This window comes from Sciurus vulgaris (assembly GCF_902686455.1).
Source record: "Sciurus vulgaris genome assembly, chromosome: X".
NCBI classification, from domain to species: domain Eukaryota; kingdom Metazoa; phylum Chordata; class Mammalia; order Rodentia; family Sciuridae; genus Sciurus; species Sciurus vulgaris.
The window spans coordinates 109844749-109872073 of NC_136471.1; the positions used below are offsets into that span (position 1 = coordinate 109844749).

Here is a 27325-nt window from a genome sequence, read left to right on the forward strand (position 1 = left end):
GAAAATGCTCTAAGGAAAGTAGGAACTAAAGACAAATGAAAGAATTAGGAAGAAGAAACACTGGATAAATTTAAGAATTAGTTTTTTGCAATAAAATAAAACAGACTAATCTCTTATAAATGTGATCAGAAAAAAGGAAAAACAAATGTAAGCAATTTAAACATAGAAAATGTTAAAGATAAGCACAAGAGGTATAGAAATCAAAATTGGAATGTACATGGAACTTTAGTCTCTATTATTAAATAAAAATCAATGAACTGTGATACCAGATGCATGCTCACCTTCATTTTTAAGACCCTGATCATTGCTAATAATGACATCATATCAACATTCTCCTAATTCTATGAACTTATCCACAAATCTGGTTTTTAAAATTACTCAAGATTTGGGGGTATAGCTTAATCATAGGGCAAGTGCTTAGCATGTGAGAGAGGTGTTGGGTTCAATCCCCAGCACCACACATACATACGTATATACATTAATAAAAAATTCAAAAATTAGCCCTTTCTTCTTAAAGGGGTGAACAATTGATAAAAATTTGTTGCCTTGTGAAATGGAATTGATTAGAGTGGCATACAGAATATAATTACAAGACCTACAACTATGTCTGCTAATATTAAATCAGTAAAATCCTGGTTTTACGATGGATTGTCACACTTGTTTTTTCACAATCTTTGGACAGCTTCAGAATTCATAAAATGTAATGATGTATTTCTTGGGAGGAAAAAAAAAGAAGCTTCTTTTCAAAAGGATTCTTTTTCAGCAGTTTCAAAATCTTCTTGGGTCAAGTTCATTTTGTTTTCTCATCTTTTCTACAGAGTGTCTCCTCTACTTTAACCTATTCCTCCGCCATAAATCATTAGTTGTAGCATGTTTCCACATTCCCTGCTTATTACTTGATTTAACCCTGTTGCTGTTTCCTTCCCTTTTCCTATCCTGACTTCTAACCTGTGATCTATACTTGAATGCTGCTCACAGTTTAGCTCTGTAGAACTGAGATGCCACATTTATGTTCTGATTTGCATTCACTGTGATGGCTGTTTTAGCATAAAGTGATTCCTGCTATCAATAATTTATTTTGGAAAACCACTTATTGAGAAGAAATTACTTCTAAGTGCAGTGATACCTTTATTATAATATTTACTGAGAGCAAGGCTCATGTGTAATAAAATAGACCATGTTTTAAGGAAGCAAACAAAAGTACAAAATCCTGTGAAACAGGATGACACTACCAAGTGTTTATGCTTGTCTCCACACTAGTTCTAGAGAAAAATGTATCCCCAGCTTCTGTTTATTTGTGATTTATTGAAGGTAGACAGAACAGATCCCAGGTTAGATGGAAACATCTTTCATATAGCCATACTATCATTTCTTAACCACTCTGAATTCACTTCTACATTTCTTTCTCTCTTGTTTTCTCAAATGAAAAAGGGATATTTAATTGGTTTAAGTTAAGGTATTTTTCTTTAGATATTACTAAGTATTTTCTTCACCAAGTTTTCTCTGCCAGATATTTGCCTTTCTAATCATTTCATAACTAGTGGAATGAATATTATTTTCACTGCTAAAGGTATTTTAGCAATTACAAATCTAATGGGGGGAGTGAACTGTCTCTGGGGCTTAAATGCCGTCCTTCAAGTGTATTACCATGGTTGTCTTCCTTTCCACACAGGAAAATTTCCCAGTTTGTGTTCTCTTCTTTCCTAGAAATATTTCCATGTATAAACTATATCAATTCCAATGCCTATTAAAGATTCTTATAAAACAAATAGTATCAAAATATACCCTAGGTATGGGGCTGGGGAGATAGCTCAGCTGGTAGAGTACTTACTGTGCAAGCGCAAGGCCCTGAGTTCGATCCCCAGTACTGCCAAAAAAGAAAAAGAAAAAAAATATATATATGTATATGTATACCCTAGGTATGCAACTAGGAGTTTATTGTTTTAATAAGATTTAATATTAACTGACAAGGTTGTAAATTTCATAATTAGGTTTAATATGACACTCTCATCAATAGTCTTATCACAAGGTGCCAATTATTTTTTTTACTAAGTAACATCAACTCTACAACATGAGATAGCACAAAGCAATTAAGATCATTGCTATATATTATTAAACCACAAATACAAAGTCAGTACTTTAAAAACTTAGGATGAAAATTCAGATGTCAGTTATGGTCAAATCTTCATTTAATCCCATCATTGAAACTTGTCACTGAATTAGATTGAATGGTTGTCATATGTCACTGATCTCAAAAATGATAAAGTGTTCACTCTTGCTGTCATATGAACTTAAAGAGAATTCTCAACTGTTCTTAGAACTAGTATTTTATGTGTCCTTTAAATATTCAGAAGCTTAAATAGTCATATAATATACATTTTGGAGTGTGTCAGCACATAGTATCTTTCACTGAATATAAACTGCTTCCATTTATCACTCAGAAATCCAGTGTTGAAATATAAATCTAAATTTTAAAGTTAATTTATATTAGATAAATATTTCTTTCAATATATTTTCATTCTATATGATAGAACTATAAAATATCTGCATTTTATATATATTCATTCCCAAATATCCAGGAGAAGTAGATTCTGTTAACTCTGTAACTCACCAACTGTAGGGTCTTTGTCAAAAGTTTTCAGGATTTTTAGATTCACTCCATCATCTGAGAAATATTCTAGCAGTAGTTCCTGTATTTCTTCCAAAGTATTCCTCTGTAGAACATAAAAATATACACAAATGTGTCTTTTATTCTTAAATTCAAATTCAGATGCAAGGTGATAATATTACTTTTAAATAGGAGCATGTTTTCATTTAAATAATTTGATAACATAGGTTATTTAACCCTTTTTAGTATATATCTTTTGCATCAAGGTAAAATAGTAATTTTTTCTGCATATTAAACTTAAAAGCGGGTAATCATTTGTCTATAACGTATACATGTGGTAGAGTGTTGGGATAATATATGGCTACAAATTATATTTTAAAATTTTTCTTATAATAAATGCCAATCGTTTAATATTTAACTACATCCTACAATTATTTGAAATCAGTATACATGGTTCAAGCTTGGAAAGCTGTGGCTACATAAGATTGTTCCTAAAATGGCAATCTATATTCCCAGATCCAAGATAGATATATACTACTTACGAAACTTCAGATTCAGTAATATTATATTAAAAGTGTATATTGTTTTACCATTTCATATTGTGAAATTATTGTTGAGGACAGTGTCCATTTTCTCAAGCAATGCCCTGTAGTACATAATATCCCATAGAGGAAATTTTGCCAAATTTAGTTATAATAGCTACTTTGCCATAAAGTTTGGTCTGCATTTCATGTAGGCTACCTTCGTTGAAACTTCTATTTTGATCTATGTTTTAATTTCTTTCACCCCTTAAATATTTGTACATTCATAAGATTATTTCAACTGCCTCAAACCTTTATTTTCAAGGATAATATAGGCAGTATATAAATAATTGAAAACAGTACCATTAAAAAGAATTCCCTTGTGATGTATCATTGTGATCAAAAACTCATTCAAAATATAGAGATACTTTAAATATTAGTCTCTAAACAGTGTGATGAAACAATACCTTTTAAATCTATCTCTAGTTAGCTTAATGGAATGATACAGTCTTAAGTCTACTTCTGTCTTCAACCTTCTGTGTGTGCAATATGGCAGATAATCAAAAATTTAATAAGTGACAGAATACATGAAACTTAATCACTGGATGTAAGGATGGTATGTTCACTGTGAGTACCTTCAGATAAGTTTCATGATATATTCTATGGCAAAATACGCTTCAAAAATATTTTCCTATGTAAATTTGGATCAAATATAAATAATGTTTGGAATGTGGAGATATGACAGGGAATAAAGAAATCCTGCTATTGGAGAGCCAGGTCCACAGTGGCAATATGTCCCACCATTTACATTGTATGTTTTGAGCTATCCATCATTTAATAATAAAAGATTTAAAAATGCATGTTTCAGTGGAGAATATAGGTATGATTTATGCCCATATGTCTTTAAATTTTAAATAGTGTAAATTTTAAATATGGTTAAAAAAGCACATGCTGCAAGACAGTGAAACTATTTTGCCTTTCCTGCATTTTTTGTTTTTTAAATGCATTATATTTAGAAAGATTATATATATACTTGAGCTTCTCTTGAATTTGGAGAAGTCTCTTTAACTTGACTACATAATGGCATGCATTTTATAAAAGATACTTAACATATTTAAAAAGCAAATCTGTTCTTCTGGAATGTTGGAAGGAACTTCTCAGGTTATATACACCTTATGAGAAAGACATACTATTTATTATTCTCTGGTCAATGAATCATATTCCACTGTTCTCCTTTCTGTAAAGCAAATTTTAAAGTAATATAAATATGTACACAATAATAATCTCTCACAAAATCATCACATTTCATGTTTACTCTTAGGATTTTCTTAAATAGTCTTAAATCCAATATATCTACATAATATTTATAAGTACTTGTATAAATGCTTTTACTATAATCAACATAGGATATCTAAATCTAGTATATAGAAATTATTAATAAGAGTGCTAGGAATTATATTTATGCTCTGAAGACACTTGAAATAAAATAGAACAATGAGGTTTGCCCATTTTGAGTAAGCAAAGAAATAATATGTTCTTCTTCAAGCTTATTTATAAGCTAGACCACCTGGAATTGAATTCTCTCTGCAATACTTATGTATTGATCTTAGAATCACTAAACACACACACACATACCCATGGAAAATCAGAAGTTTTATTCTAAACACTAGTGCGGGGATAGAAAAGGAGCCCTCTCCAATTCTTGTCCTCATACATGAAGAATGGATAACACTACACTACTCTACTCTAAAACCCCATTTATTAGGACTTCCATATGCAGTTTTAGAAGCTTGCTTATTCTCACTCAAGGGATCGTTGCCTGAGAGTTCACATTTAAATATTCTACTGGAATCACAATAAGGTTCCATTATGTGAAGGCAAATAGTAGGAATATTCTGTTCTTGAAAACTACATTTGAATATCTAAAGATAATAATGCTAAACTAAGAATCTAATATTTCTTTGTGAATAAAGTCTTAGGCTTATTGACAGGAACTCCAAAAACCAAGAGTTATATGTAGGCAAACCTATTTCTAAATATATTCAATGCATTCTATTAAGTTTCACACATAATATCAATTTTCATACCTATTAATTTCTTATGAGATGTTTTTAGTGTGCAGAATAAGAAATCAGAAATTTGGTTATCCTTAATGACCTCATTATTGTATTTCTGACTATCAAGTTATTGTCACAACACTGATACATGCATACAGTAGGTGCATGTATTAACACATGTCATATCTATATTTTTATTTCCTTTAGTAGACAGACACATATTCATTTAACATAGATTTTTGCAGGTTAAAATATTTTCCCCTAACACAGTTATTTAGCAATTAGATTGTTGAGAATCCTTGGAAGACATAATTGCAGAGTATGCATTAGAAAAAAAATTGTAAAAGAAAAGAAACAATTTTATAGTTTGGCAATGATTGTTTAAGAGTTGCTAATAATGGCGAGGGAAGGGTTGGTTCATACCTAAAACCTGCTGGGATGGCTTAGGAAGAAGGATCACAAGTTTCTTTGAGACCAGTTTGGGCAATTTAATGAAATTGTCTTAAAATTAAAAAGAGCTAGGGATGCGACCCCATGGTAGTGTGCTTACCTAGCATTTATGAGGTTCTAGGTCTATCCCCCAGAACCACAGACCAAAACCAAACAAACAAAAATCCCAAACAAATAAGAATATCTAATAATGAATTTAAAAGTGCTATCATTCAGAACTACAGGGTAAGAAATATGCCATTATAACAACAATAAGCACATGAGAATTCATGCTCAAAATGAACCTAACTTGTGAAAATGAGTCTTCGAGAATAAGATAGAAACCATCAACAATAAATACCCTTTGGGCAAGACAAAAATATTCCTCCTCCTCAAGACCCTTTATGGCAATTATTGTTATTTCTCATAATTGTTGGTAGTTTGAAGAAGAGATGTACATCAAGAGACAAAACATAATAAAAATAAGTAACATTCCTTGTCTACATGATGGTGTGTAATATTAACTTGGTAAGACAGTAGTAAGGCATTTTGTGAAGGACATTCCAGGTACAATTAATGGTTTATCCTTCATTTTCAAATCTGTTTTGAACTCTGATCTTGTGGAAGCTTTGTCTGTCTTTGATCTTGCTTCCCTCTTGGTTAAATGCACAGAAGCATAAAATGTAGAGAAACTGTAATATTTACATAACTGATGCATACTGGGATGTTGTTATGGGCACAATGAAAGCTGTATTCAGAGATAAATGTATAGTTTTAAAAGATCTTTTAAAAGATAGAAATAAACTAATTATATATTGTAAATATTATAAGAAAAGAAACAATAATTAAAATTGCAATCATAGTAGAAAACTAAAAAATAGGACAGATCCATTCAAAGCTGGCTCTTTGAAAAGATCAGCAAAATAGACAAAGCTCTTCTAATACTAACAAAGGAAGTTGAGAATAAAAACAGACAAGATTATTAATGAGAAAGGCTGCATAAAACATTTACAGAAGAAATTAAGAGAATACTACAAGCAATTCTATAACAATAATTTTATAAAAATTCTAGGAAATGGATGATTTCCTACTACAATGCAAATTACCAAAATTAAGAAAATAATAAGGGAAAATTAAACCTAGACTAATTACTTCAGAAAGCATTTGTATGTTATTAGAGATCCACTATTGAAAAATGTACTAAGAATCTTCTCAAATGAATTTAAGTAATTCCTATATTTTAGCTGTTCCATAGTATATGAAAAAATAAAAACTCCAAATTTCCTTTTGTGAAGTCAAATTAATGTTAGTACCAACAGTCAGAAAACATAAAATTAAATCTGAATTCATAAGACAGTCTCACGTTCGAATAAAAGTCTATTATGTTGTATGATACAAAATTGCTTATAATCACATCTAAGAAGTGATAAGAATTCAATAAATGTTAGCTTCTAGTTACAAAGTGCTCTCAAATTTAAGAAGGAAAGGGAAACCACTCTAAAGAAAAAATGGCTGGATGCTATGGTGCAAGTCTATAATCCCAGCAGCTCCGGAGGTTTAGGCAGGAGGATTGCAAGTTCAAAGCCAGCCTCAGCAAAAGAGAGGCACTAAGCAACTCAGTGAGACCCTGTCTCTAAATAAAATACAAAATAGGACTGGGTAAATGGCTCAGTGGTCGAGTGCCCCTGAGTTCAATCCCTGGTGCCCATCCCCCCAAAAAAGAAAAAAATGAACAAATCATATTAAGACAATTTACAGGTGGAATGTAATGGTCAATCATACAAAACTATATTCCAAATATATTAGGAATCATGGCAATAAAAAAATAGTAAAGTGATACATGTTTACAATCATTAGAAAGGCAAAAGAAAAGGCAGAAATACCTGTTCATGGTGAGACAAGAGCCTTCTTTTCAAAATGTTCACACTAGTGCATTATAGTTATATATAGTAGTGGGGTTCATTTTGATGTAATTATACATGCATGGTATAGAAACATACACCATTGGTTAAAATAATAAATCCTAAATAATTTTAGAAGAACTTGTGGAAATATCTACTGAAATTTACACACACACACACACACACACACACACACACACACACACATTTACATCCTTTGACCTAGTAGATACCTTCCTGAAAATTGCTATTTAAACAGCAGAACCATCAGTATCTGAGAATCTACATATAAGATGTCTGGTTCTGCATTACACAAAAGTTTTAAAACAAATCAAATCAAAACATATCAAAACTCTAGAAACAAAGTAAATGTCCACCACCAGGAGAGTGGCTAACTACTCTCTGATAATCCAAACTATGAAATATAAAGTTGCCATTAAAATGAATGAATAATTGGATTATTGTTTGATGAAAACAAAATTCAATACTGTATTATATGCCCTTTTTAAAGACTATAAGTTCCATAGATTTGTGCCTATCTTAAATCATACATGAAAACTCATATATTCAATGATCATACAAAGAGAAAGAAAAAATATGAAAGAGGAATTTACTGAATTGGACTGGGTGAAGAAAGAGTGGCAAACAAAATTGAAAATAAAAATTATCTCAAGAAAAATAGAGCAGTATATGAAATCTCACTCAGACAAAATGAAAAATCAAAATCTTTAGCTTTTTGATATGTACAGTACACTACATTATTGTGTTCTATGGTCATCATACTGTGTAAATTACAATCAGAACTTTTTGCTCCTGTGTAAATGTAACATTTTAGTACCCATTGATCCACCTTGTCTCAACCTGCCCTCCTCCTCACTTTCATAGTCTCTGATGACAGTTCAACTCTCCACTTCTATGTATTTAACTTTATTAAATTTCAGATATGAAAGAGATCATGCAGGATTTTTTCTTTCTGTGACTGGCTTATTTCACATCATATAAAGATCCCCAGTTCCATCCATGCAAATCACATAATTTCATTCATTTTTATGACTGACTAGTATTACATTGTATATATGCACTACATTTTCTTTATCCATTCTTAAGTTGATGAACACTTAGGTTGTTTCCGTTTCTTGGTTACTGTGAATAGTGTCACAAAGAGTAGGAGAGTGCACATGTTTCTTTGCCATACTGTTTTTCATTTCCTTTGTGTGTGTGTGTGTGTGTGTGTGTGTGTGTGTGTGTGTATGCAGTAGTGGGATTATGCTGTTTTTACTACTTGGAGGGACATCTATACTCTTTTTCCTAATGTCTACACTAAGCTGTACGCCTACCAACAGTGTGCAAACGTTTCTTTTTTCTATATTCTTGCCAGGACTTGTTATCCTTTGTCTTTTTGATAGTAGCCATTCTTGCTATGGTGAGATATTCTCACTGTAGTTGTGATTTGCATTTCCCTGATGAGTGACGTTGAGCAGTTTTTCATGTATTTCTTGGTCATTTGCATGTCTTCTTTTGAGAAATGACTATTGCCCTTTTTATTGATTTGATGTTTTCAAAATTTGTTCTAATCAGTTATACATGACAGTAGAATGCATTTTGACACATCATACATAAATGGAGCATAAATTCTTCCTCTGACTGTATATGGTACAGAGTCACACCTGTAGTGTAATCATACATGTTTATAGGGTAATAATGTACATCTCCTCCACTGTCCTTCCCATTCCTGCAGGCTCTCCCCTCACTCCCAGCTGCACAATCCAAAGTTCCTTCATTCTTTCCTAACCCCCACCATTATGGATCAACATCCCTTTATAAGAGAAAACATTCAGCCTTTGTTCTTTTGGATTTGGCTTATTTTGATTAGCATGATATTCTCCAGCTCCATCTGTTTACCTGCAAATGCCATAATTTTATTCTTCTTTAAGACTGAGTAACATTCCATTGTATATGTATACCACAATATCTTTATCACCCATTCATCTGTTGAAGGGTATCTAGGTTGGTTCCGTAGTTAAGCTATTGTGAATTGAGCTGCTATAAACATTGATGTGGCTGCATCACTGTAGTATGCTGATTTTAAGTCCTCTGGGTATAAACTGAGGAGTGGGATAGCTGGGTCAAATGGTGGTTCCATTCCAAGATTTCTGAAGAATCTCCATATCGCCTTTCATAGTGGTTGTACCAATTTGAATTCCCACCAGCAATGTTTTTGAGTTAAGTTCCATATGTATTTTATAATGTAAACCACCAATCAAATATATGATGTGCAAATATTTTCTACCATTCTGTGGGTTGTCTCTTCACTCTATTATTCCCTTGACTATGGAGAAGCTTTATGTTTGATGCAATATCACCACTTGCCTATTTTGGTTTTTGATGTCTCTGCATTTGTGATCACACCCAAAATGTTATTTTTTAGACCATGGAGTTTACTTCAACTGGTTTTACACCTTCAGGTCTTATATTTAATTCTCTAATCATTTTGAGTTCATTTTCAGATAAGGGTCTAATTTCATTTTTCTGCATACAGATACACAGTTTTACCAGCATCATTTATTGAAGAATGTTCTTTCCCTGTTTTATATTCTTGGCTATTTGAGCAAAACCTATTGAGGGTAAATAGGCAGGTTTCTAGGCTCTCTATTCTGTTCCATTGGTATATGTGTCATTTTTTAATGCCAGTATCAGGGTTGTTATATTTTTTTCTTTTGTGAAAAAAATCATTGGAATTTAACATGAACTACATTTAATTTGTTGGTTTCTTTGGGTAGTACAGACATTTTAATAATATTAATTCTTCCAGTTCATGAATAGGAGATGTCTGTATTTGAATATTCTTTGATTTTTTTCATCAGTTTTTCTCTTTAATAGTTTTTTATTATTTCAGTGTACATATCTCACCATCTTGTTTATATTTATTCCTAAATGTTTTACTTTTTAATAGCTGTTATGAATAAATTATTTTGTTATTTTTTTCAAATACCCTCACTTTTAATAACACTAATTTTTAACATCATTTATAAACACTATTGTTTTTGAATACTGAGATTGTGTCCTGCAAATTTACTGAGTTTGGTTTTACTTCTAATAGTGTTTTGGTATAGTCTATAGAGAATTCTATTTATAATGTCATATTTTTTTCGTTTTTTTTTTTTTTTTTTGGAGGAGGGTACCAGGGATTGAACTCAGGGGCACTTGACCACTGAACCACATCTCCAGTCCTATTTTGTATTTTTTTAGAGACAGGGTCTCACTGAGTTGCTTAGTGCCTCTCTTTTTCTGAGGCTGGCTTTGAACTTGCAATCCTCCTGCCTGAGCGTCCGAAGCTGCTGGGATTACAGGAGTGCAGTATGCTATTTGGGAAAAGGAGATGGTATTTTTACTTTTCCCTTTGTTATATAAATAAAGTATATTAATTTTTTTTAATTTCTCTGGCTATGACTTTTAGTACTTTGTGGAATATAAGTAGTAAGATCAGGCATACTGTCTTCTTTCTGATCTTAGAGAAGATGCTTTTAAATATTCACTTTTGATTATGTTAGCTATGGGTTTGTCTTACATCATGTTTATTATGTTAAACGGTATCATTTTCAACACTGTAAGTGTGCACTTAAGTGACATTAAGTTTATTCCCATTATGAACACTCATCACCATTATTCATCTCCAGAGGTGTTTTTTTTTAATCATCCCAGAACTAATTTACTTGCATTAAACAAAAAGTTACCATTTCCGTCTCCCCAGTCCCTGTTAACCTCCATTCTTTCCATCTTTAGAATCTGACTGTTCTCGGATTCTTATATGAATAGAATTATGCAGTATTTATTATTTTTTCCTTGTTTGTTTCTTTTTTAAAAATTATTTTTATTTTAAACAAATGGAATACATATTGTTTCTCTGAGGTATACCATTTGTGTAATCATACATTTACCTAAGGTAATATTTTTGATTCATTCTGTTATTTTTTTCTTCTCCCCCACCCCTCTGACACCTCTTATCCTTCTATACAGTCCCTCCTTCCCCATTCTTACTACACTCCCCCCACCCATTATATGTCCTCATCCGCTTATCAGCGAGATCATTCGTCCTTTAGTTTTTTGAGATTGGTTTATCTCACTTAACATGATATTCTCCAATTTCATCCATTTGCCTGCAAATGGCATAATTTTATTATTCTTTATGACTGAATAATATTCCATTGTGTGTGTGTGTGTGTGTGTGTGTGTGTATATATATATATATATCACAGATTCTTTATCCATTCATCAAGTGAAGGGCATCTAGGTTGGTTCCACAATCTGGCTATTGTGAATTGACCACATATGAACATTGATGTGGCCACATCACTGTAGTATGCTGATTTTAAGTCCTTTGGGTATAGCTGGGTCAAATGGTGGTTCCATTCCAAATTTTCTAAGGAATCTCCACACTGCTTTCCAGAGTAGCTGCACTAATTTGCAACCCCACCAGCCATGAATAAGTGTACAATTTTCCCCACATCCTCGCCAACACCTACTGTTGCTTGTATTCTTGAAAATCGCCATTCTAATTGCAGTGAGATGGAATCTTCAGGTAGTTTTGACTTGCATTTCTCTTATTACTAGAGATGTTGAACATTTTTTCATATATCTGTTGATTGCTTGTAGATCTTCTTCTGTGAACTGTCTGTTCATTTCCGTAGCCCATATGTTGATTGGGTTATTTGCATTCTTGGTGTAGAGTTTTTTTGACTTCTTTAGATATTCTGGAAATTAGCGCTCTATCTGAAGTATGAGTGGCAAAGATATTCTCCCACTCTGTAGGCTCTCTCTTCACATTACTGATAGTTTCCTTTGCTAAGAGAAAGCTTTTTGCTTTGAATCTATCCCAGTTATTGATTCTTGCTTTTATTTCTTGTGCTATGGGAGTCCTGTTAAGGAAGTTTGATCCTACGCCAACACGTTGAAGATTTGGACCTAATTTTTCTTCTATAAGATGCAGGGTCTCTGGTCTGATTCCAAGGTCCTTGATCCATTTCGAGTTGAGTTTTGTGCAGGGTGAGAGATAGGGGTTTATTTTCATTCCGCTGCATGTGGATTTCCTGTTTTCCCAACACCATTTGTTGAAGAGGTTATCTTTTCTCCATTGCATATTTTTGGCACCTTTGTCTACTATGAGAAAGTTGTATTTATTTGGGTCTGTGTCCTTGTCCTCTCTTCTGTACCATTGATTTACCTGTCTATTTTGGTACCAATACCATGCCGTTTTTGTTGCTATTGCTTTGTAGTATAGTTGAAGTTCTGGTATTGCGATACCCCTTGCTTCACTCTTCCTGCTAAGGATTGCTTTAGCTATTCTGGGTCTCTTATTCTTCCAGATGAATTTCATGATTGTTTGTTCTATTTCTGTAAGGTACATCTTTGGGATTTTAAATGGAATTGCATTGAATCTGTATAGCACTTTTGGTAGTATGGATATTTTGACAATATTAATTCTGCCTATCCAAGAACATGAGAGATCTTTCCATCTTCTAAGGTTTTCTTTAATTTCTTCCTTTATTGTTCTGTAGTTTTCATTGTAGAGGTCTTTCACCTTTTTTTCTTAAATTGATTCCCAAGTATTTTATTTTTTCGAGGCTATTATGAATGGGGTAGTTTTCCTAACTTCTCTTTCTGAAGATTCATCACTTATGTATAAAAATGCATTAGATTTATGAGCATTGATCTTATATTGTGCTCCTTTACTGAATTCACTTATGAGTTCTAAAAGTTTTCTGGTGGAATTTCCTGGTTCCTCTAAATATATAATCATGTCATCAGTGAACAGGGATAGGTTGAGTACTTCTTTTCCTATTTGTGTCCCTTTAATTTCTTTGGTCTGTCTAATTGCTCTGGTTAGAGTTTCAAGGACAAGGTTGAATGGAAGTGGTAAAAGAGGGCATCCTTGCCTTGTTCCAGTTTTTAGGGGGAATGCTTTCAGTTTTTCACCATTTAGAATGATATTGGCCATGGGCTTAGCATAGATGGGTTTTACAATTTTAAGTACTGTTCCCTCTATCCCTATTTTTTCTTGTGTTTTGAGCATGAAGGGATGCTGTATTTTATCAAATGCTTTTTCTGCATTTATCGAAATAATCATGTGATTCTTGACTTTAAGTCTGTTGATATGGTGAATTACATTTAATGATTTCCGGATGTTGAACCAACCTTGCATCCCTGGGATAAAACCCACTGGATTGTGGTGCACTATCTTTTTAATATATTGTTGTATGCGATTTGCTAAAATTTTGTTGAGGATTTTTGCATCAATGTTCATTAAGGATATTGGTCTGAAACTTTCTTTCCTCAATGTGTCTCTGTCTGGTTTAGGTATCAGGGTGATATTGGCTTCATGGAATGAGTTTGGGAGGGTTCCCTCCTCTTCTGTTTCATGGAGTACTTTGAGAAGTATTGGAATGAGCTCTTCTTTAAAAGTTCTGTAGAACTTGGCTGAGAACCTATCTGGTCCTGGACTTTTCTTTGTTGGTAGGCTTTTGATGACTTCTATTTTATTACTTGAAATTGATTTATTTAAGTCGTGTATGTCCTCCTGGTTCAATTTAGGTAATTCATATGTCTCTAGAAACCTGTTGATGTCTTCGAGATTTTCTATTTTGTTGAAGTTTAGATTTCCAAAATAGCTTCTAATTATGTTTTGTATTTCACTCGTGTCTGTTTTGATATTTTCTTGTTCATTCTGAATTTTAGTAATTTGAGTTTTCTCTCTCCTTCTCTTTGTTAATGTAGCTAAGGATTTATCAATTTCGTTTATTTTTTTAAAGAACCAACTCTATTTTTTTAATTTTTCTATTGTTTCTTTTGTTTCAATTTCATTGATTTCAGCTCTGATTTTAACTATTTCCTGTCTTCTACTACTTTTGGTGTTGATCTGTTCTTCTATTTCTAGGGCTTTGAGCTGTAGTGGTAGGTCGTTTATTTGTTGATTTTTTTCTTCTTTCATTCAATACACTCCATGAAATAAATTTTCCTCTAAGTACTACTTTCACAGTGTCCCAGAAATTTTGATATGATGTATCTTTGTTCTTGTTTAGCTCTAGGAATTTTTTTATTTCCCTCCTGATGTCTTCTGTTATCCATTCATCATACAATAGTGTATTATTTAATCTCCAGGTGTTAGAATAGTTTCTGTTTTTTATTGTGTCATTTATTTCTAATTTCAATCCATTATGATCTGATAGAATTCAAGGTAGTATCTCTGTCTTCTTGTAATTGGTAACATTGGCTTTGTGGTGTAGAATATGGTCTATTTTGGAGAAAGATCCATGTGCTTCTGAGAAGAAAGTGTATTCACTCTTCATTGGATGGTATATTCTATATACATCTGTTAAGTCTAAATTATTGATTGTGTTATTGAGATCTATGGTTTCTTTGTTCAATTTTTGTTTGGAGGATCTGTCCAGTGGGGAGAGATGTGTGTTAAAATCACCTAGTATTATTGTGTTGTGGTCTACTTGATTTCTGGAATTGAGAAGGATTTGTTTGATGCATATGGGCGAGCCACTGTTTGGGGCATAGATATTTATGATTGTTATGTCTTGCTGATTTATGCTTCCCTTAAACAGTATGAAATGTCCTTCTTTATTCCTTCTGACTGACTTTGTCTTGAAGTCCACATTATCTAATATGAGGATGGGTACTCTAACTTTTTTGCTGAGTCCATGTTCATGGTATGTTTTTTCCCATCCTTTCACTTTTAGTCTGTGGGTATCTCTTTCTATGAGATGAATCTTTTGCAGGCAGCAAATTGTTGGATCTTTCTTTTTAATCCAGTCTGTCAGTCTATGTCTTTTGATTGTGAGTTCAGGCCATTAACATTCAGGGTTATTATTGAGATATGATTTATTTTCCTGGTCATTTGGCTCATTTTTGTTTTTTGATACAACTTGGTTTCTCTTTTATTTGGCTATTCCTTTAGGCCAGTTCCTCCCTTTGCTGGTTTACATCGTTGTATTTCATCTCTTCTTCATGGAATATTTTGCTGAGAATGTTCTGTAATGCTGGCTTTCTTTTTGTAAATTCTTTTAGCTTTTGTTTATCATGGAAGGATTTTATTTCATTGTCAAATCTGAAGGTAAGTTTTGCGTGGTATAAGATTCTTGGATGGCATCCATTTTCTTTCAGAGCTTGAAAAATGTTGTTCCAGGCCCTTCTAGCTTTTAGGGTCTTGGTTGAAAAATCTGCTGATATCTGTATTGGTTTCCCCCTGAATGTAATTTGATTCTTTTCTCTCGGAGCCTTTAAAATCTGTCTTTATTTTGTATGTTAGGTATTTTCATTATAATGTGCCTTGGTGTGGGTTTGTTGTAATTTTGTGTATTTGGAGTCCTATAAGCCTCTTGAACTTGATTTTCCATTTCATTCTTCAGATGTGGGAAATTTTCTGATATTATTTCATTGAATAGATTGTTCATTCCTTTGGTTTGTTTCTCTAAGCCTTCCTCAATCCCAATAATTCTTAAATTTGGCCTTTTCATGGTATCCCATAATTGTTTTAGATTCTATTCATAATTTCTTACCATCTTCTCTGTTTGTTCAACTTTGTTTTCAAGATTAACTATTTTGTCTTTAAGGTCTGAGTTTCTGTCTTCCAGGTGTTCTATCCTATTGGTTTTGCTTTCTATGGAATTTTTAATTTGGTTTATTGTTTCCTTCATTTGAAGGATTTCTGTCATTTTTTTTCAGTATCTCTAACTCTTTATTGAAATCATCTTTTGCTTTTCGCATTTGCCCTTTTAACTGTTGAGTGGTGTGATCATTCAAAGCCTGCATTTGCTCTTTCATCTCATCGTTTGTTTCTCTGATCATTTTAATTATGTACATTCTGAACTCCCTTTCTGACATTTCTTCTGCCATGCTGTCATTGGAATTTATTGATGTAGCATCTAGGTTTGTTTGGGACATTTTCTTCCCTTGTTTTCTCATATTGCTCAGGTATCTACCCCTCTAGTAGTGAAACTCTGAGATATTGCAGATTTCCTCTGCTGGCTTATAGTGTCCCTATGGATTTCCAATAACTTGCCTCCTAGCCTTCAGTAGGCTGAAGACTTGGAGGAACTTGATAATGCAGTGATACACAAGGAAGCTGCCTCACTAGGTGTGGCCTTCAAGTGGGGTGTATTTCCTGCTGGTGGGAAGAGGCACCTCCAATTGTTGACCAATGGTCAGTCAAAAGGGAGACTAGACTATGGGCTGGGGAATGGCTGCTCTGGGCCTGTGTCTCTGGTTCTACCACCCTGGTGGGAAAGCCTCGCCCAGCAGGGAAGACTAACCCAGTGGAGACATCTCTCTGGGCAGCTTTCCTTCAAGAAGTTCTCTTTGGTCCAGAACTACCACCTGGGCTGGGCAATCCTCCTCTGTGACATTCCCAGGGATCTGGACCTACCTCCTGGGTCAGGGAGCCTCACCCTGCAATTGAGACTCTCGCTGGGCAGCCCTCCTCTTCGTCGTTCCCTGGGTCCAGAACTACCACCCAGTCTCGGTGGGCCTGGCCCTGTGAGGGACTCTCTATTGAAGTGGCCCTTCTCTATGACATTCCCTGGGGAGTGGACCTACTGCCCAGGCCTGGGTCCCTCACTCTGCACCAAAGCCTCTTCCTGGGCCGTCCTCCTCTACAATGCTCCTGGTTATCTGGGTTCACGGCTCCAGCAGGGGAGTCTCACTGGGCAACTCTACTCCACGAGGTTCCCTGCATTCTGGGACTGCTGACCCGCCAGTGGGAGAGACTCACCCAGCTGCCCTGAGCTGGTCCCAAGTCTTTCAATACCTCCTCTTCTTGAATCCTGAGTCCTGTCAACAGGCCTCCAGTCTCTTGTAGGTGTCTCAGGAAGGGAGCCACCCTTCCGATGATGATGGCCACACCCTCAGGAATAATTAAAAATGCCTGCACCAGCCTATAAAGAAGCTGGGGAGCCCCAGCAAGGGTGTGCTGAGTCAGCACAGAGGCAAGTGCAGTGTCCCTCAGCAGCAGGGAGGCAGGCAGCCAGACTCAGTGATGGCGGCCGACCTTGGCATGTGGATCGGTGGGCCGGCTAGCTCTGCCTGATGGCCTGTTTGTTTCTTTTTTAATACACTTATTTTTATTTGTTCTTTTTAGATATACATGACAGTATAGTATATTTTGACATATTATAATAAATACATGGAGTATAACTTATTCTAATTAGGATAGAATTTTTGTGGTTGTACATGATGTGGAGTTTCAGTAGTGGTGTATTCATATGTATACATAGGAAAATTACATCATATTCATTTCACTGCCTTTTCTATTTCTATCCCCCCTCTCTTCCCTTCATCATCCTTTGTCTAATTCACTGACTTAGCATTTTTCCAAGGTTCATGGATGTGGCTTATATCAGAGTTAGTTTCTTTCTTTTCTTTCTTTCTTTCTTTCTTTCTTTCTTTCTTTCTTTCTTTCTTTCTTTCTTTCTTTCCTTCTTTCTTTCTTTTTCTTTCTTTCTTTCTTTCCTTCCTCCCTTCCTTCCTTCCCTTTCTTCCTTTTTTTTCTTTTTTTATTATTGAGAATTTGAACTGCAGGGTGCCCTACCACTGAACTACATTCACAGTCCTTTTTATTTCAGGATAGGATCTCATTAGGTTGCCCAGGCTGGCCTTGAATTTGTAATTTTTCTGCCAGTCTTCCAAGTACCTGGTATTACAAGAGTGTACTAACACTCACAGCTAGAATTTCATTTTTTTTAAGACTGAAAATATTCCTGTGTGTGTATTTCTACCTTTTGATTACTATGGATAATAGTATGCTAATGAACATTGATTGATAAATATTTGTTCAAGTATCTCATCCAATTCTTTCTTCTTTTTTATTCTGGGTATATACATAAATGTGAAATTGCTGGGACCTATAAGATTATAATTAGTTTTCATAATGTGACCTCTTACTACCTTTTGAGTTTTTTGGTGTTTGGGATTCTTCCTTAATCACCTGTATTATAACTGAGCACAATACCTGAACATAATAGAAATTGGACCTCACAAGGGATTTTGTAAAGATAAGCAAATGGAGAATCCATCTCCCTGCTCACAGTGAGATGTTTTGTAACAGTAGATAGGAACTGCCTATTCCTTGCTCCAGATTTCCCCAGGATTATCCATGTGGCAAGTCAAAACATTACTGTCAGTGATAATTCCCCTTGTATAAGTGTATTTCCTAAAAAAATCACATATTCTCTGCTTAAATGATTAAATCATCAACAATGCATGATCTGATTATCACTGTCAATAGAATTGATTTCTATGAAAGGAGAAAGGATTTTCCTTTAGTGCTCTAAGTATGTTAGTTCCTAGAATGTAGGCAAAATGTATTTGTTGAATGAATGAATCAATGAAGGAATTGAAAAGTTTGTAGTGGAATTCCATACAGAGGAAATCTTTTCATCTACTGCCATGTGAGAATCTCCATGTGAAATGTAAATGATGGAACTTTATTTTGGTGAATCATCAATATATTTTGGAATCTTATAAAATTAAGTATAATATTATGACCAGGATATCAACATTAATCAAACCTACCAATATTATTCAAATTCCTACTGTTTTACTTAAACTGATGTGCATGCATATGTGTATGTATGAGTTTGCTCTTCTACACAGTATTATCACATATGTAAATTTATATATCCATGTTCAGACTCGATACTTTTCTGTCTCTTCAAGGATTCCTTTTATTGCCATTTTCTTACTACCTTCACCTACCCACATTTCCTACCCCTGTTCCCAATCTCTGAAAACTGCTCCTCTCTTCTCCATTTCTGTAATTTTGTCTTTTCAAGACTGCTATATAACATAATCATACAGGATGCAATATTTTGAAGATTGTTTTTTTCCCCACTTAGAATAACTCCCATGAGAGTCACCCAAGTTGCTGCATGTATTAATAGTTTGTTCCTTTTTATTTCTGAGTATTATTTAGTGGTATGGCTCTACCCCAGTTTTTTTTTTTAGCTATTCATCCTGGAAGAGCATCGAGGTTATTTCCAGTTTTTGACTATTGTGAATAAAACTAGAATCATGTGCATGCTTTTGCCTAAACATAAGTTTGTGTTTCTTTAGGATGAATGTTGAAGTGTACAATTCATATATTTTATGTTACATACATATCCATTTTTTAATACAGTGCCAAATTCTTTTACAGAGTAACTGTACCATTTACATTTCTACTAGCAAATTTTGAGTGATTGGTTTCTCCACTTGATGTAGTCATTTTTATTTTAGTCCATATAAGTGTGTAGTTATATCTCACTGTGATCGTAATTTGCACTTCCCTAATGTCTAGTAATGTAAAACATCTTTGCATGTGCTTATTTTTCTGACTCTTATGTTAAACTTGACTGCATCTGAAAATGTTAGCAGCATAAAGGACAGGTGATAGTCTTTGCTTTGTGATCACATGGCAAAATGGAAGCAAGGGAGAAAAGCTGAGAAAGACAAAACTACTTTGAAACAATCCCTTCTTGTGGTAACTAATCCATTCCATTCATACATAATCCTTTTCTTGGAAATGGACGTTAATCCTTTCTGAAGGTGATGTCCCTTCTGAACCTAAGCTTCTCTCACTAAGTTCCACCTCTTAAAATTTCCATCGTCTCTCAATACAATTACACTGAGGGCCAATCTTCTAGCACATGAACCTTTCGGGACATATGATATTCAAACCACAGCATAGATACTTGCCTTGAAAACTGAAACCCTAATAAATTTTGGTACACAAACTCAGTCCTTAGTAGGGAAAAGAGAAGTGGCCATTAGTTTCATTGTTTATTAGAGTTCTAATATCTTTCTAAAAAATATTAGAAGTGTGGCCATTTTAGTTAAATGTAGTCACCCTTAATTTTAACAGCACTCCTAGATAGAAGGACCTATAAATAAACTTACCTTCTCTTTCTTTACTTTTTCCCTTCCTTCCTTCCTTCCTTCCTTCCTTCCTTCCTTCCTTCTTTTGTTTCAATTGTATATCAGAAAGAATATCCTAAATGTCCTATATGAATTACCACTATTTGAGACTATTTGGAGATATTCTGAATGGCCTTTTTAATCTTCAGTAATCTATTCATATGTTAAAAGTATTTTCACTTACTATCTCTGCAAATGTGTTTGAGAGTGCTTGTTTGTTAAAAAAAAGTGAATTTATAAATGCATTTAGTTTCATTTTTAGATTATTTTTTAAAAGCTGTAATGCTACCTAGGTTCTGATAATAGCTAAATGCAATTAGCTTCACATTTTGTTTCCTTTACAATTCAGCATTTGGTTTTCTTCCTTCAAATGTTATTTTCCCTTTTCTTTAACAGGTCGATTTAGTGAATATTGGAAGCACTGACATAGTAGATGGAAATCATAAACTGACTCTTGGTTTGATTTGGAATATAATCCTCCACTGGCAGGTAAAACCTGATGATTGTTTTCTTTTAGGATAATATGTTATATGTTGCTAATCCTTTCTTTTATTTTTACCTTTGACCTGTAAAATAAACACATATTCCTTTAACAATACCAAGCCATCTCTATAGTGCTGCCTATTAAACTGGCACAACTCATGTCATCTGAGATATTAAGAATCTGGAGATCATAAAGCAGGACCTTACACATTTGAAGGAATATTTTGTAATTTTTATTTCACTGAGTAAAGATGAGACAACAAAGGCAAAGTCTGAAAATAGTAAATATATGTTTCACACATATATCTTCTATAACTTAGCTATAATTAAATGCATAGAATTTTGTAAAAATAAAGTATCCTTTTTAAAATCACTATCAAAGGAAAGAGCTTTTCAATCTTGTGTATTGTTAGTGTAAAGTAATGCCAATAAAAGTTTAGTGGGATAGGCTCCGCATGATGCTGCACACCTGAAATACCAACTACTCAGGAGGCTGAGGCAGAAAGATTCCAAGTTTGAAGCCAGCCTAGGCCACTTAGTGAGACCCTGTCTCAAAATAAAAAGAAGAAAAGAAAGCTGTGGATGTAGGTAGTACATTGCTACATTCAATCCCAGTACCAAAAAAAAGAAAGAAAGAAAGAGAAAAGAAAATATTAGTTGGATATGAATATTTGTATGAGTATACCTGTTATATATACTTCTTCATAATCCAATTTGGAAATTGAATTTTTTATCAATCACTTGAGGATAGGGTATTCTGAATACAATATTTATTCAACCTTTGTAAAACAGATGAAATATCTTTTGGTTAAATAAAAGGAGTGTACACATTTTTTTTTAATCAGATCATTATGAGCTTAAATTTAAACTTTTCTAGTTACCTTCTTGGTGGCATTGGATATAATGTCATACCTTTTGGGGACCATAGCCCCCTCACTGCCAAAAGAGAAAAAGAAGGTTGAATGTGTATGTATATATTCCTTATAAGGATTAAATGAGAGCATATCTGTAAAATACCCAATAAAATGCACCAAGTTCATTTGAGATGTATGATATGAATGACATTGATTGCTTAGCATTTCCACTCACATTTTAAGAATTCAGAACATATTTCAGATATGTCTGCCTTTATTACTAGTAGGAATTTTTTTAAACTGCTCTATTGAAATGTAATTTCATTCTATAAATGTACCTGTACTCATTGTAAAATTCATCACGTATGAATATGGTTTCATTATGTTGCTCAGTGGCTTCTCCAGCTATCTTGAGGTAGGAATATTTTTTCCCCCTAATCAAGCAAAATTTTCAGGTTATTTACGGTTGTACAATCTTCACAGCAATCTAATTTTAGTACTTTTCCACTGCCCTAAGAAGAAATTTCTTGTCCATTTATAGTCATTCTGCACTCCCACTGCAACTTGAGATAACCATTAATCTATTTCTACCTATATACTTGCCTTTTTGACATTTCATATCAGTGGAATCATGTAACACCTACTTGTATGTGTATGTATGTGTGTGTATCCAGCTTCTTTCAGTGTGCATATTTGAAGCCCTCATTGTAGCAGTTATTTTATTACTACTTCATTGTGTAGAGTACACTTTTAACTTGAAATGTAGATTGGTCTTGCGTTTTCTTTGGTTTTGTATCTGCATCAGATAGTATATAGACCAGAGGTTTACCTCCTTAATTCTGGAGCCATACTGACCTCCCAGTTGGCCCCTTGTCTTTTATTGTTCCATCAGACTCAATTGCATTGTACAGAAATGTAAGGATAGAGAGAGGGAAAGAGAGTAAGAGAGAGAGAGAAATCATAACTGCTGACAACAGAGAATAGCTCATGAGAGCCTCACATGAGCCCAAGTTGACTAATTACCAGCATTTTCCATGTACTGATGTAAATAAAACCAGCAAGAAAACATAACACACCTTCCTCCAATTTTTCTCCGATTCCTCAGTACCTCTCACAATAGCTTGACAGAGGAAGAGTTTTCCCCCAATCTATAATATGTAAAATACAACAAAGTTGAAACATTCCATAAACGAAGTAAGAGACACAAAAAAAAATTTCCTTTTTATTATTAAATGCAACAGATGTAAATACTACTGTATGAAATTGCTGTAAAAGTTTTGACATATTTTCAGTTCTTGTATTGATCTTAGCACCTAGTAACGAATTGTTCATGGAGAGACCCCAGTTTGCAGACCACACTGAGTATCATAGATATTGGTTGTGAGAAAGCAAGGAGGAGAACTCAGGCAAGCAGAGTTCCAAAAGACATTTTCAATTGTATTTATCATCCAAACTCTCTCATAAAATCTCATCCTTTTGTATCTCCTCATAGTCCTTTCCTATTCTATCTCAATTCACTCCAAGATACAATTTCATGAGTCATGTCTGGTGTTTTCTTAATTTCCCTGTGAGTGTTCCATTTTGTTTTTTTTGTTTTGGAGAATTGGATTAGCATGCAGAGGAAGAGCTTTTACACCCAGGACTACTAGAAGAAGTATTTTTTTCAATCCTTCTTTGTCTGAGACCTCTCTTATACCCCCATTATTTTCCACCTGTGTTCTGAATGACTACATCATTGTGATTGCAAGGATCTAGACTCTTCCCAGCCATGGCCTACTTAGCTCATCTTCTAATATTTTGCCTCATCTCTTAAAAATTCTCAACACTCTTAAAAATTATCCTGCTCAAAGTTCCTCATCATAACTCATTGAATTCCAAAATGTGTTCTCACAAAGATCATATGTGTGTCTTTCTTATAAATAGTAGAAGAAGCCCTTGAACCTCAGCAAAGATTAAAGGGCATTCTGACCAGTACTTTCCAGATCTATCAGATTGAGTGTTATTAAGAGACAAAAAGATAAGAATCCTTTCTTCCAAAGCCACATGCTATGTTATTGATATTACTCTGGAGGACTTCTCTTTGAAGTCAGTAATGTTAACTTTATTTCCTTATCACTGTTTTTCTAGTTTCCACTTCAAACAAAATTGTTAGCCTGAAAAATAATGCATATTTTCAGGAGTAAGTGGCTTTGAACAAAATTGACATGTAGACAACATGTATTTGGCATCTTTTTCTTCCTTCTTTTTTTAAGTGCAAACAATACTTTTTAGAGTGGTAAACTAGACTCGGGCAACCAGCTGGAGATCAAACCATATCTCTGTAACAGTGGTGTTCTTTCAGAAGTTAGGTTCCATTCTTTGCTGACTAAGCCAAGGGAAGTATTCAGTTCCAAGGCAAATTCACTCTGAAATATTTGTATTATTTATACAACATACAATTATGAGAAAATGAAGTTTTTTTGCACTGATGAAAGTCACTTCAACTCCTTCCTACCTTCTGTGCACCCTTCCTAACTTCTGTGCACTTATTCTGCTCTTTTACAGAGCTTCATACAAACTATTTTTTTCTTATAGAAGATTATTCCTACCTCTTTCACCCTGTCCTTCCCCTGCAATAAATGCTAATCACAAACTGATTTTCAGTAGATTTTGAAGTTGAGTTTAGCAGGCAGCTTGTTTATTAAATATTCTCTTGGGACCAATACATGGAGAATGCCAGAGGTGGCAGAAGTGGAAAAAGGAAGAGCAACAGCTATGATGCAGACCCAAGAACAACCTTATTCAACCTCACAGTGAACTTGAAGCCAAATTATCCTTAAGAGTAGTCCCAAGTGGGTCATAATGACTGAGAGTTTATACCACACCCTTCTATCAGTCATTAGAGGTGGTTTACCCTGGGAAGGTTGTGATCTTGTGTGACAGGACTACAAATCAGTTAGTCCTTGATGCTACCTGATAACAGCTTGAGCAATAAGATCTTCCTTTCAGGAGAATCCTGACAATGCATCTCCACATCCATCATATCATCTTTGACCAATTAACTCCTAGTTCTCTTTTTAAAAATCACTGCTCAACTACCTTTCAATTTTTTTCCATTAAAAATTATTGCAATTGTAGCACACATACACATATTAGTATAAGTTTATTCTTTTTTTTTTTTTTTTTTTTTTTTAGGGACAGTAATCCATTAGGCTAGAAAAATTTTCTGCTTACAGCCTCACCTTATGACCAGCTCAGGGATCTCTTAACAACTCTTCTTTATGTAGGGAAAGGACAAATGATTATCACACATTGTCCTGTGGCTATTTCTCAAAAGTTATTTCTTTTACCCAAGTAAAAGTCATGCCAATGAGACTGAGACTGATAAAGTAAATTAGTGACATAATGATGGTAAAAGAGTTTTGAATTTGTTGTCCTTTAATATTATGCACATAGAAGGCAGTTTGGCCAACCACTTCACCATGAATTTTATTCATCATTAAAGAGTGGCCTGAGCAGTGAAAATCCATCACTACCACTGGGCTAGTATTTGTTGATTGCAACCCTAGTTCAACACAGGACACAAAGAACCTGTCCTACAATTGTTGTACATGAAGGTTATATACTTTATAATTTTAGAATATATGAAAAGTATATATCTCATATAATTTGACCTATTTATTCACTGAGTAACTGACTAAATAAGCAGGCCAGGGAAGAATTTTAAAAAGTAGATAACCTGTTCCTAAATAATACATCCCTAAATAATAGATGCAGCTATCAAGTGATCTTGACAAATATATTCAAATATTTCATGTCATTAAATTGTTACCACATTAATGAAACATAAATCTAAATATTTTTTGAAGATTTAAAAATAAGTATGGGGGGCTGGGTTTGTAGCTCAGAGATAGAGTGCTTGCCTAGAACATGTGAAGAACTGGGTTTGATCCTCAGCACCACATAAAAATAAACAAAATAAACTTATAAATAGTGTAGAATATAGGATATCCAAAAATTTGCATTGCCTATTTCCTAAAAAGATGTGTAAAATTGAAGATGTTAAAATATGTATTTACCCCAAAGACATTTGTTAACTTCTACATAGATGAAAAAACAAAATGAAATGTCATATTTAGAATGAATAATAAATATTCATCATATGATCTAATTTTGGTAGTATATGTACCTTAAACTTCCCAAAAGGAAAGCCCTTGGTGGTAAAGAATAATCATGTTTACTTGTATACTTCCTATAAGTCTCTCACAAGGGGCCTAAATTATATTTTAAAAGTAGCCTAGTAAATATTGCTTTCATAGAGTACATTGACCCTACATTCTATAATGAGGTGTCACTGAATTCATGAAACTTGGAAAAAATGCTTAGGATGGATTTCTGTATTGAATTACTTAGAAGAATAAAATTTTGAAATACAATATCCTGCTGAATATTATTTATAGATACACAAAGCCTAGGATAGAATCAAATGTATAGAAACCAATTAATGAAAATAAAATCAAAGTCACATAGCTACAGTCTTAGGCATAAATATTCCTTTATTTTATTGCATTAAATTTTGATTTTTAAAATTTTTAATGGGCAAACATTTCTATATTCCTTCTTTTAAAATTTCAATCAATAAATACAACTTGCATCATTGTATCATTTTAAGTTATAGTGTGAACCCAGGGTTTTTTTAAAAAATCAATTACTATATTTTGGGTTCTTTCTCTTGCAACAATCTTGTTTGTTTAGATGAGAAAACTGAAGCCTAAAAATGTTAAGTTTCTTTCACAATTAACACTATTAATTAATAGCAAAGGCACGATTTGAATCTAGGTTTTATAAAAAGTCCCTCCTACCCCCCCCCAAAAAAAATCGCTTATTTCTCTTAAGTTATTGTTAAAAGTAAGTCTAATGTTTTTTTTTTTTTTTTTTATTTAAACAAATGGGATACATGTTGTTTCTCTATTTGTACATGGAGTCAAGGCACACCATTTGTGTAATCATAAATTTATATAGGGTAATGTAGTTTGATTCATTCTGTTATTTTTTTCCCTTCCCCCCACCCCTCCCACCCCTCTTTTCCCTCTATAGAGTCCTTCCTTCCTCCATTCTTGCCACCCTCCTTATCCCCAACCCTAAACCTAACCCTAACCCTAACGCTAACCCCTCCTACCCCCCATTATATGTCCTCATCCGCTTATCAGCGAGATCATTCATCCTTTAGTTTTTTGAGATTGACTTATCTCACTTAGCATGATATTCTCCAATTTCATCCATTTGCCTGCAAATGCCATAATTTTATCATTCTTCATGGCGGAGTAATATTCCATTATATATATATATATACCACAGTTTCTTTATCTATTCATCAACTGAAGGGCATCTAGTTTGGTTCCACAATCTGGCTATGGTGAATTGAGCAGCTATGAACATTGATGTGGCTGTATCTCTGTAGTATGCTGATTTTAAGTCCTTTGGGTATAGGCCAAGGAGTGGGATAGCTGGATCAAATGGTGGTTCCATTCCAAGCTTTCTG

General features: G+C 33.8%; 1 protein-coding gene across 5 annotated transcripts in view; it reads left to right on the plus strand.

Annotated features, from left to right (window-relative positions):
- Positions 1-27325, plus strand: part of DMD (dystrophin) — a 2089750-nt gene that overhangs the window by 351150 nt on the left and 1711275 nt on the right. For all 5 annotated transcript variants that reach the window (XM_079122792.1, XM_079122788.1, XM_079122791.1 and 2 more), the window contains exon 5: positions 20864-20956. In XM_079122792.1, the coding sequence (XP_078978918.1) occupies positions 20864-20956 (93 nt within the window). The remainder of the gene's footprint in view (positions 1-20863; positions 20957-27325) is intronic.